Here is a 12,819-nt window from a genome sequence, read left to right as displayed (position 1 = left end):
CAGGAATTTATTTCCATTGATTCTGAAGATGTGTGAAGAAATGGAACTGGTTAAGTGTTTTATTAGCAGAATCATTATTGACACAGTTGCAGGCTCTTGAAAAAGAATTGTTTATGATGAGTGAAATTAAGAAACTAATGATGAATAAATCATGTTGGTTTGTATCATCACTTGAACCATATATATTATGTGATACGTGGTATCTGTAATTCAATTCCTGCAGGCATGGGTTTGTGTTTTTGAAGTTGAAACAGTAAAGGAACACTTCTGAGTGCTTGTAGTTATATTTTTTCTCGTTTACTTTGCTGGAAACAATTAACTTATCATTAAACTTATTCCAGAAAAAAAGGCTTCTTGACACTATGTAATAATACCATATGTTTATTATTTTTGTTGTTGTCATTGTGTATTTGTTTCTTACACAACTTGTCACTGGTTGAGAATTGCATTTTATGCACTTTGTGTGTGTGTGTGTGTGTGTGTGGTTTTTTTTTTAACCCCCTTTATTCATCACATTCAGACTTAGAATATAAAGTTTATTTTTACAGAGCAATGTTCTTCAAGTAATCACACAGGCCTTATATCGTGCCATTTGAATGAAACCATTTGTGGAATAGAAAAGCTGATAGAACTTGGGCAATTCAATGGGTCAGTGCGCCGTGTTTTTGAGCTGATTGAAAGATGTTCCCCAGTAAGACCGGTAAGTATATTATGCTGACTGTGACCTATGTTCTTTATTTGTCATTTTGGTTTTTGTATTGCATTAATATCAACTTACTACACTGTACAGGTTGGTCACTCCTATCATCACTGCACTGAGTACTTGTTTGATATTACTGTTTTTGTGAAATGTCTTCCCTTTTGAAAGTAGTGGCCTTCCCTTTACATATGTTTCTTTGTATCTTAAAATAATCAAGAGAATGATTGACAATGCAAATTACAGTCCAATTAAAAATACTTTGTGATTGATAGAGTTCAGTACCATCTGGGCGGGGGTCAGTGTTGCAGCCAGCTGTGCTTTACTAGGCACATACAAAGTGGGTTAACACAGTGAGCATGTGACACTATAGAAAGAACTGAGATTGGCTGGCAGCTGGTCCTCAGCACTAGACTTGCTCAAATGTCAGCTGCAAAATAGTTTTAGTGGTAGTTTAATAGATTTATAAGACGAATTGAAACTGTTATTAATTGCACACTATATATCTGTACCTGAGAGGTAAAAGGGGACAAGTCTAATTTCCATGTTTCTTTGTATCTTTAAAATAGCCAAGAGAATCATTAACAAAGCATGATACAGTCCTATTAAAATTACTTTGTGACTTTACTTCAGACATTTTTAATACCACACACTGCTTATTTTGTTGAATAAGTGAGGCAGTGCTACTCCAGGCCATGGCTGATTCAGGCAGTGTTAAATGGTCATGAAACCATGTAATACAGCCTAAGTTAGCCATGGTCTGGAACGGAACTAGCACTCTTCTCAAATTTGTCATTAGCCTTTTTTACCACTAGCTTCTACAAATTGTATAACATTTGTGGTAGGCTACAACTCTGAGTCTATATGTTATACAGCTACTGCTCTTTTCTGTAATGTTTCTTTAATTTTGCTATAACTGGCAGATATCTGTATTATAGTTGTGTCAGTCTCAGTTTATTGATATATATATATCTGTTTGGCCAGAGTATGACTGACTTAGTCTGGGAAAAGGAGGTGCCAACGAAGCATAAGAAAGTGCTGTACAAGATGTAATTTACACCCGTACTGACATACAGTAAAACCTCATTTTTATGTTGCTGCATTTTACATTTTCCCACTTTCGAAGTTCATTTTTGTTGGTCCCAAAAATTCCTATTCTCTCATTACAATGCTTTCCCATCACTAACGAATGCATTTTATAACATTTCCAGCATTTTAAGTTCTCGCTAGACATGAGGCAGCTAGTGGCCCCTTCTCCATTGTGACACTGCCTAGAATGTAATAACTGTGGACCAAAAAGCTGGAAGCATTGGGGGGGGGGGGGGGGGGGTAGCGGCTCCTGTGCCAGGAAGCAAACAGCAGAGTGTCGGTTGCCGAGGACCTCTGCAGTCAGGCAGCAGTCCTCGGATCACAGCCCAGCCACAGCAGTGATGGTGGTGACATAATTATGGTGAAGACTCTAGGGCTACAGCTGACAAAGGCTGGGTGGTGCTGACTTACGCAGAAAGGTCTTCATTTCTGTGTCACTGCAGAGAACTCTGGAATGAGGTCATTGAGTGATGTCCATCTGTTGTCCTATGGCAGTGGGATGAACTGCAGAAACTTCCTGTAGGCTCGTGAACACCCCAGGTCATTGGAATGTAGAAGCAGTGGTCTGGAAGCAGTGTCTCATCGTGGGTAGTAGTATCAGCAGAGGTATTGTCCTGCAATGGTCTATGGCCGGGTCCCAGCACTCTGACCATATATCTGGCACTGTCTGTTCCCTTACAGTATCCATGGCAGTTCTGAATGAAGTTTTCTGAAAGGATTATGAAGTATGATAAATCTCTAGGTATTATGAGGACTTGGGCAATTGGTGTCCTACGGCTGCAAACCACCGGGCACGAGGTGTGAGGCGTGTTGTGCAGGTGCCCACAGTGATAAATGAGAATCTGCTGGCAATGGAACGGGAACTGTAGAAATGAGGAAGGAAATGATAAACATCTAGGATGTGGGAAGGGAACTATAGACAGTTTTGTGTGAGGTGTTGGTCAGTGAAGGCAGAGCATCTTTCTTTTGGAGCAAATGTAATTAGCCACTACAGGTAACAAGTGAAGAGGTCAGTGGAGATGGGTTTGGCAATGGAGAACTAATAGGAGGTGGGTTTTGCAGGGTGTTACCAGCACGAAGAGAGAGAAGGAGTCAGGTTTTGAGATGTACCTGATGAGCAGGTGGAATGTCACTGAGATGTTTGGTTGAGAGGCATCAACCTGTTGTTGAGTACAAGTGGAGTTCTGAAAGCTAGATTTAGTTTCTGTCCAGACTACTTCCTGCTTCCTGAAAGTAATTATTGGCCATCCATACTATCTCCTTGTGATTTTAATGGTTTTCTGAAATGTGGAAACCAACTTACATTTGAAAATTCTATTTAATTTACTAATAGCACTCCAGGTATACTTATGCTTCCATTTGTTTATTTTGCCTTCTGTCCAATCATCGCCCTCAGCTGCTCTAAATACTAAAAGTCAACTGATTCTTTGACAGTTAATTTTTACTAATTTCTTTTTTATATTATGGTCATATGAAATTTTACTATTCTTATTACTGTTACATTTGCTTGCTCTATTTCTACGGATCAGAGTGTGGAATGTCAGATCCCTTAATCGGGCAGGTAGGTTAGAAAATTTAAAAAGGGAAATGGATAGGTTAAATTTAGATATCGTAGGAATTAGTGAAGTTCGGTGGCAGGAGGAACAAGACTTCTGGTCAGGTGACTACAGGGTTATAAACACAAAGTCAAATAGGGGTAATGCAGGAGTAGGTTTCATAATGAATAGGAAAATAGGAATGCGGGTAAGCTACTACAAACAGCATAGTGAACGCATTATTGTGGCCAAGATAGATACGAAGCCCACACCTACTACAGTAGTACAAGTTTATATGCCAACTAGCTCTGCAGATGACGAAGAAATTGAAGAAATGTATGATGAAATAAAAAAAATTATTCAGATAGTGAAGGGAGACGAAAATTTAATAGTTATGGGTGACTGAAATTTGAGTGTAGGAAAAGGGAGAGAAGGAAACATAGTAGTTGAATATGGATTGGGGGTAAGAAATGAAAGAGGAAGCCGCCTGGTAGAATTTTGAACAGAGCATAACTTAATCATAGCTAACACTTGGTTTAAGAATCATGATAGAAGGTTTTATACATGGAAGAACCCTGGAGATACTAAAAGGTATCAGATAGATTATATAATGGTAAGACAGAGATTTAGGAACCAGTTTTTAAATTGTAAGACATTTCCAGGGGCAGATGTGGACTCTGACCACAATCTATTGGTTATGACCTGTGGATTAAAACTGAAGAAACTGCAAAAAGTTGGGAAGTTAAGGAGATGGGACCTGGATAATCTTAAAGAACCAGAGGTTGTACAGAGTTTCAGGGAGAGCATAAGGGAACAATTGACAGGAATGGGGGAAAGAAATACAGTAGAAGAAGAATGGGTAGCTTTGAGGGATGAAGTAGTGAAGGCAGCAGAGGATCAAGTAGGTAAAAAGACGAGGGCTAGTAGAAATCCTTGGGTAACAGAAGAAATATTGAATTTAATTGATGAAAGGAGAAAATATAAAAATGCAGTAAATGAAGCAGGCAAAAAGGAATACAAACGTCTCAAAAATGAGATCGACAGGAAGTGCAAAATGGCTAAGCAGGGATGGCTAGAGGACAAATGTAAGGATGTAGAGGCTTATCTCACTAGGGGTAAAAAAGATATGGCCTACAGGACAATTTAAGAGACCTTTGTAGATAAGAGAACCACTTGTATGAACATCACGCGCTCAGATGGAAACCCAGTTCTAAGCAAAGAAGGGAAAGCAGAAAGGTGGATGGAGTATATAGAGGGTCTATACAAGGGCGATGTACTTGAGGACAATATTATGGAAATGGAAGAGGATGTAGATGAAGATGAAATGGGAGATACGATACTGCGCGAAGAGTTTGACAGAGCACTGAAAGACCTGAGTCGAAACAAGACCCCCGGAGTAGACAACATTCCATTGGAACTACTGACGGCCTTGGGAGAGCCAATCCTGACAAAACTCTACCATCTGGTGAGCAAGATGTATGAAACAGGCGAAATACCCTCAGACTTCAAGAAGAATATAATAATTCCAATCCCAAAGAAAGCAGGTGTTGACAGATGTGAAAATTACCGAACAATCAGTTTAATAAACCACAGCTGCAAAATACTAACACGAATTCTTTACAGACGAATGGAAAAAATAGTAGAAGCCGACCTCGGGGAAGATCAGTTTGGATTCCGTAGAAATACTGGAACACGTGAGGCAATACTGACCTTACGACTTATCTTAGAAGAAAGATTAAGGAAAGGCAAACCTACGTTTCTAGCATTTGTAGACTTAGAGAAAGCTTTTGACAATGTTGACTGGAATACTCTCTTTCAAATTCTAAAGGTGGCAGGGGTAAAATACAGGGAGCGAAAGGCTATTTACAATTTGTACAGACACCAGATGGCAGTTATAAGAGTCGAGGGACATGAAAGGGAAGCAGTGGTTGGGAAGGGAGTAAGACAGGGTTGTAGCCTCTCCCCGATGTTATTCAACCTGTATATTGAGCAAGCAGTAAAGGAAACAAAAGAAAAATTCGGAGTAGGTATTAAAATCCATGGAGAAGAAATAAAAACTTTGAGGTTCGCCGATGACATTGTAATTCTGTCAGAGACAGCAAAGGACTTGGAAGAGCAGTTGAACGGAATGGATGGTGTCTTGAAGGGAAGATATAAGATGAACATCAACAAAAGCAAAACGAGAATGTAGTCGAATTAAGGCAGGTGATGTTGAGGGTATTAGTTTAGGAAATGAGACACTTAAAGTAGTAAAGGAGTTTTGCTATTTGGGGAGCAAAATAACTGATGTTGGTCGAAGTAGAGAGGATGTAAAATGTAGACTGGCAATGGCAAGGAAAGCGTTTCTGAAGAAGAGAAATTTGTTAACATCGAGTATAGATTTAAGTATCAGGAAGTCATTTCTGAAAGTATTTGTATGGAGTGTAGCCATGTATGGAAGTGAAACATGGACAGTAAATAGTTTGGACAAGAAGAGAGTAGAAGCTTTTGAAATGTGGTGTTACAGAAGAATGCTGAAGATTAGATGGGTAGATCACATAACTAATGAGGAAGTATTGAATAGGATTGGGGAGAAGAGAAGTTTGTGGCACAACTTGATGAGAAGAAGGGATCGGTTGGTAGGACATGTTCTGAGGCATCAAGGGATCACCAATTTAGTATTGGAGGGCAGCTAGGAGGGTAAAAGTCGTAGGGGGAGACCAAGAGATGAATACACTAAGCAGGTTCAGAAGGATGTAGGTTGCAGTAGGTACTGGGAGATGAAGAAGCTTGCACAGGATAGAGTAGCATGGAGAGCTGCATCAAACCAGTCTCAGGACTGAAGACCACAACAACAACAACAACATTAAATTCATCATATAAGGTTATCTGAATTAAGGGGAAAATATAGATGTTTCAGGTATGTTGTATTAACATACATTTTTTCCTTCTTTTTCCCAATTTATGGATCTGAAAACTTCCTCTAGGAAGTCTGCTCTTTCAGTTTTAAATTTCTCACCATCCTGATGAGTGGTAATGGAAACTGTAGCATTGATGTGTGAAGTCATTGATCCATTCTATAATTTCTGCCAAGCTTTGTATCTATTTTGTCTCTAAATCTTAAGATTCTATGATCATTTGGAATTCAAATTTGCTGAAATGACTAAATAAATCGTAGTTTGCTGGGCAAATGTTGCTACATTTTTATTGAGATGGAAAAAAAGAAGATAACTGGCATACTTCACTATCTTCCACTCCATTTTTCTTGTGGTAGCATATTTTGCGGCAACATATCAAACCAAGGTGAAGTAATAATTGAATATTTAGTGTTGTGAATTCAAGAACATCCTGCAGAAGACCATACGAAGAACTAGGTCTGCTTATAGTACTTCTCAGCATATTTATCCCTTAATGAAATTTGTCATAAGTACTTCATCACTCTTTGAATCAACAGCTAATTTCACAGAATCAATACTGTGAATGAAGGCGATCTTCAGAAAGGGTTTGCATTTTGGTCCAGCATGATGTCCATTATTCAGGAACACACATTTTCATTATCTTCTAAGCAATGATAAAAACTTTATTATTATCTAAAGTACAGTTTAAGAGTAGCTTAAGGGTGTACTGGTGACCAACTACTCCTTATCTATTGATGAAATTTCATTCATTCATTCATTCATTGTGTTCAAACAATGGAAAATCCATGATTGAATATAACAATCAAAGCTCACTTTCCTACGGTCCTTTTGTTGTGCCTATCTGTTACTCGGCACCTCTGCTACATGATGAGTAGCAACTTTTCTTTTCGTAATATTGTTACCTTCATTGTGTTCAGCAGATCCCATGAAGCAGAACTCTCAAGACTATCTAATGATTCGTGGTGAAGGTTAACTGAAGACAAGGAAGGCATAGAAACCTGATCTGTAATTGCGATAAAAATAAATTAGCACCATATTGCTCGTGGCTGTTCATGCTTATGCCAGCTAAATATAACAAAGTAAATTAGAAAGAATGGTGCCACCCTTTTTAAATAAAGCTGCTACCTACTCAGTTACCATTAATCTCCTATTGATAGCTTGATATTTACCTGATTATATTGGTCTTTGCCAGAGAAAGCATGTACCTGCATATGTAAATACACTGTGTAACTACTTGTAACACAGCCTAACAACAGTGCTACATGCTGCATAGCTAACATAACTTTTCAGTAACTGAGTGTAAGCATTCAGACAAATTGTACAGAGAGAAGCTGTTGAGGTATGCTTCTAACTCTCTTTTGATCTTGGTGGATTCCCAATTCCTGCTTTATTTTAGGTGGGAGATGGTTGACTACCTTTGCACTGTAGTACATAACTCCACTTTAAATCCTGTGAAAGGAGGCAATGGCTACATGAAAATTATTTTTATGTCTTAAAATGATTCTGTAAATCACAGTTAAGCTGAAATTGATATTTATTGTCAAAAATAAAAACCATTGATGAATAAAAGTATTGGAAGGATCCTTAGAAAAATTTCCATACAATATATGGTCATTTTCTTTACAGTGTATTCATAGTGCTCACTTATGCTAAATAAACACTTTATTTTACATGTACTGTCCCAGAAGATAATATAACAACACAACAAGGAGTGCAGATATGCCAAATAAGCCAACAACTGAGTGTATGTCAACACAGTGAGAGATGTTTGTAAAGGCAAAAAGATGCCAAGCTTCTCAACTAGTTTATCTATGTGTTGTAATTTTAGCCTAGATGTCAAAGAATTTTACACATTGTGTTTCACTTAGCATATGGCCATTAATAATTACTTCTGGTGCTGACAGGTCGTTGTTGTTGGTCATCAGCACACACAAAAGCTTTTGAACCATCCTTCAGAGTCTTTGGAAGATCATTTAATTGGGTTAAGAACAAGAGTGGGCCCAATTCTGATCCTTACGGCAACTCACATGCATGTACCCCATTTTGAAGTTAGTTTCAAGCCTCTGATAAGTTTGTTAGTGAGACCCTGTGTTTTCTGTTTTGAAGGTAAGACTCCATCATTGAGAAAGGTGTGCCAGTAATGCCATAACACTTTATTTGATCAAGGAGAATTTTATAATATACACAATTGGCAAAATCACAGAGTATATTAACAATTTTTTAAAAACTCTGCTAGCACTTTATCTGTGAGGTCTTGTATTGATTTTTCTGTGGAGAAACCTTTAGAAAACCAAACTGAGAGGCAGCTAACAAGTTTTGCTTGGTTAAATGAGTCAGTAGTCTATCATAAACCGATTTCTCAGACATTTTTCAAAATACTTGAAGGAGTGAAATAGATTTGTAATTAGAAGAGGTCTGCTTCTCTAGACTGTTAAAGATGGTGCTACTAGGGAACATTTATCCTTAATAGGAAATATGCTCTGAGTCATTGGTTACAAAGAAAGGTTAGCACTACAACCGCAGATATTTGGACATACCTAGAACCACACTTGGATCACTAATGACCTTCGTGTCATTCCCTTTTATTTCCTGTGTCAGTGGGTTATTGTTACTACTAGTGAATCTGTCCTTTGAAGTGCTGGAAATTTTATTATGAAATCAACAAAAAAAAAAAAAAAAAAAAAAAAAAAAAAAAAAAAAAAAAACAATTTTTCAGAAATTATCATTTATTATTTTAAAAACTTACACATTTGCTGGATGCCTTTACTGGCTAACATCACATAATGAGCACAACTAATAGTCTTTTGATGTACATTTGTTGCAGATAGTTTACTTGCACATATCACACTTTACAAATAATTTGTTTCCTTTACAGTTAGACTTTACAAGGCAGTGTGGTCGCTTTTCTTGTCTCTCATGAATGTCTTCGGGCATGACTGAGGTACTAGTCTCCCTGGTTGCTTGCTTCTCAGCAGGTTCCTACCCCAGCTGCAGTATGAAGTCTCTGTGTTTCAACCTTTTCTCATTTAGAATGTTGTACGATACACAGGCATTTATCCCAGCCAAATGCAGCAGCTGTAAAATGTATGAAAAGGCCAAGGTCTCAATGGTGCTTTGACAGGGTATTTGTGAGCTGTTTGGTAGATCACATCCACTCCATATGTAGAGCTGTTACAAAATGTAACTATGTCTGGCTTCTTTTCTGAACCACCTTCAATTTCACGTAAGGATGAGCAGTGTTGGGAATCATGACTTTCTTATTGCTCTTTCCCTGGTAAAGTGTCATAGTGGCATCATTCTTCTTCTGCAATACTGTGCTGCTTAACACTTTTTTTTGCGTTCTTGATACATACTGGAATTTCCCTGTGAGGTTGAGTTACGGTGCCCAATAGACTTGTAGCGTTTGCGTTCAGGAGTTTAGAGAGAACCAAGAGGTGAAAAACTTGTCACATGTGATAGTTCATCCTTTATTGAGGTAAGATTGCATCAATTTTTTCACAACAAAATCGCTAATATTCTTATCACTTGGCCTAGTGTCATCCTTTCCTAGATAAGGGAAAGCATTCACAATATATTTGTAGTTTTTATCTACTGCTGTCCAGCACTTTTGCCCATAATTGTCCAGTTTTGAGGCCATGAACTATGTGAATCTGCAACAGCACTTTGAAGGAAAAAGCTGTTCGTTGTTATATATGTACCCAGTATGTAGTGACATTGTGCATTTGCAGTGAACTCATACCAGATTTCTGATACCAAAGCAAACTTGTCATGTTTCAGTCATTCTGATCTTGTCATCTAATGTCAAATCTGAGATAACGCATTATCTCTCTGAAGCTGTCATGAGCCATTGTTGACTTCACAGAATTATTTCCCCACCTCTCTGACCACAATGTGTTTAGTTCTAGGCTCTTCGCTCATACAGCACCTCAGATGTACAATGCAGCTATAAAAAATTGCAGTTCTTCAATGTTCATAGTCCAATCATCTGAACTAAATACTTGACGTGCTTCGGTCTGAGTGCATTTTACAATGTGTTTCAAAATTTTGTCCATTATCATTAGATGCCAAGCACTGTAGCAGGTCCCATTCATGTTTTGTTTTGCATGCAGAGATGGTCCTGCATGATCTTTGAAAAAATTATGTTGTCCATATTTGCCAACTAACAGTAAGTAGCCTATAACTCCCACTTTCCAGGCCATTACATCTGGTACTGCAATATCTCTACCTGAATGAAACTGAAATAACCCACAGTCTTGGTCATTTCATTGTTAACAATCACCATGGCCCTGCGTTAACCTAGTCATTTTGGCAGCTGTTCCTGTAATAATAGTAATTAGTATTACTACAAGTATTGGTTTTCAATATGTTGTGGAATATTAGAACAAAAACTACACCTCAACTACTTCTCCCCCATTTGCTTCACCTGGTCCTACTCAACCCAACAATCCACCTTTCTAGACGTTGACCTCCATCTCAAAGATGGCAACTTCAGTACCTCTGTCCATATCAGATCTACTGACCACCAGCAATACTTCCACTTTGACAGCTGCCACCCATTCCATACCAAGAAGTCCCTTCCATACAGCCTAGCCACCCGTGGCCCTCGCATCTGCAGTGATGAGCGATCCCTCTCAAAATATACCAAGGGTCTCACTGAGGCCTTCACACCCTCCAACCTTACAAAAACAGATCTTCTATGCTTTATCTCTCTCGTCAATCACCAGCTCCCAATTCTGACCATTGGGCCACAGAAGAGTATTCCCCTCATCACTCAGTACCACCCAAGCCTGGAGCAACTGAACTGCATTTCCGCCATGGTTTTGACTATCTCTCATCATGCCTTGAAATGAGAAATGTCTTTCCTACTATCCTTCTCACCCCTCCCGCAGTGGAATTCCACCATCCACCGAACCTAGACAACATACTTGCCCACCCCTACACAACCCCTGCTCCCAACCCCGTACCTCATGGCTCATACTCCTGTAATAGACCTATATGTAGGACCTGCCCCGTACTTGCTCCTCCAGTTATCTAGTCCAGTCTGGTCACAAACATCACCTATCCCATCAACGGCAGGGCTACCTATTATCAAGGACCCTCTCTACTATGATCCAAAGTTATTTCCAGAAAGGCACTGTTATGGTGTGGCTAATGGATGTGAAGTAACTTGTAGAGATGATCATGATGTCACTTATCTTGATGCTGCTGAATATCCATTGTACATGTGGCTTCGTTGAATAGGCAATGGTTGAGTCCCTTGCTGCTCTGGATGAAAAAGGTGTAGGTTTTGACTATTACCAGTCTACTGAAATCATAAAGCAGGATTCCACAATTTTTTGTTTAGAGAAAAAAACATATTTACTGTCAGAACTTTGAACTTGAAAGTAGTTAAGTAAATTTCACGCTCTCGTATCACAAAAATTAAGTACTACTTGCATTGTGGACACCATAAGTTTATCAAGAAACACACATAGAAACAACAACTCTCAACTGTGGTCAAAACACAAGTGGCTGAAATAACGTTGCTGACCAAAGATCACAGAGTCATATCGACAAAGAGCTTAAGATTTCCGTATCGATTATTGATACTGCATTTTTAAGTTACATGAAATATCAAATAGCATAAAGGGTAATGCAGTGACAGTAATAATATGAGTGACAAAATTGTACATATAAATAATGCAAGTCAAACTTTTTAGAAATAATAAAAGTTGTAATTTAAATATACACACTTTCAAATTTCCATTGGTCGCAACATCTACCCTATCATCATACTAAGCAAATGCTTTTCGAAAACAACTTTAATTAGTGTGTAATATCTGGTAACACAATGGGCTCTTTTGGTCAGTTCCATTACAATAGGTCCCCAAGAATTTTGTGAACAAAATTATGACACCAGAGTAATGGAACTGCCAAGAATATGAATTTAAATAAATTAAAATTTTTAATAGAATTGTTTTCTTTGAATTTAACAACTTTTTGCCCATAACAGTTGGCATGAAATTATGTTTAACATTGAAATTGTGTTACACAAAGTAAAGGAACTCATACAGTTGTTAATATTTTACAATTTTCAATTAGTTGAGTCTATAATGTCATAACACTTCACATTAAACTGTTAAAAGGTTGTAACTTTTGACTACCGGTTTGTTTTACTTTCTTTTGTTAACCACTTTACTCGCTACTCACAGTAATGTGCCACATTGTCCATCTGCAACTTGCTGACCTCCCTTAATAGGGTTGTTTTCTGCTTGTACTAAAGCAAGTCCCTTTCCACAGCTTAGCTGTTTTTATTGCTTTGTTCATTATAATGCCGTGTTATCTAAAAATAAAATACAGAGATCACCTTTTGGTTACATAATGTTTGTATGTAAGTACATGGTTAGGATAAATATTTATCCTTCTGGTAATGTTTATCTAGTGGGAGAAGTTTACAGGATGTGTCTGAGTAATAATACAAAGATATAGACTGGTCCAAAAAAGGATCCTGTGACTAACAATAAATTCAATAAATTTGTAATACAAATGCATTAACATTTTGGGTGTAAAATGTCTTATCATAAACTATAACACCTACACCAAGGATAAACAACAAATTAAA

The 12,819-nt window shown here is 37.9% G+C and overlaps 1 protein-coding gene across 2 annotated transcripts in view; it reads left to right on the top strand.

The window, feature by feature from the left end:
• Positions 1-12,819, top strand: part of LOC126162738 (tuberin) — a 342,768-nt gene that overhangs the window by 96,169 nt on the left and 233,780 nt on the right. For both annotated transcript variants that reach the window (XM_049919411.1, XM_049919410.1), the window contains exon 8: positions 549-700. In XM_049919411.1, the coding sequence (XP_049775368.1) occupies positions 549-700 (152 nt within the window). The remainder of the gene's footprint in view (positions 1-548; positions 701-12,819) is intronic.

The sequence above is a fragment of the Schistocerca cancellata genome, chromosome 2 (genome assembly GCF_023864275.1).
Source record: "Schistocerca cancellata isolate TAMUIC-IGC-003103 chromosome 2, iqSchCanc2.1, whole genome shotgun sequence".
NCBI lineage: Eukaryota > Metazoa > Arthropoda > Insecta > Orthoptera > Acrididae > Schistocerca > Schistocerca cancellata.
This window is presented reverse-complemented; position numbering and strand designations above follow the sequence as displayed.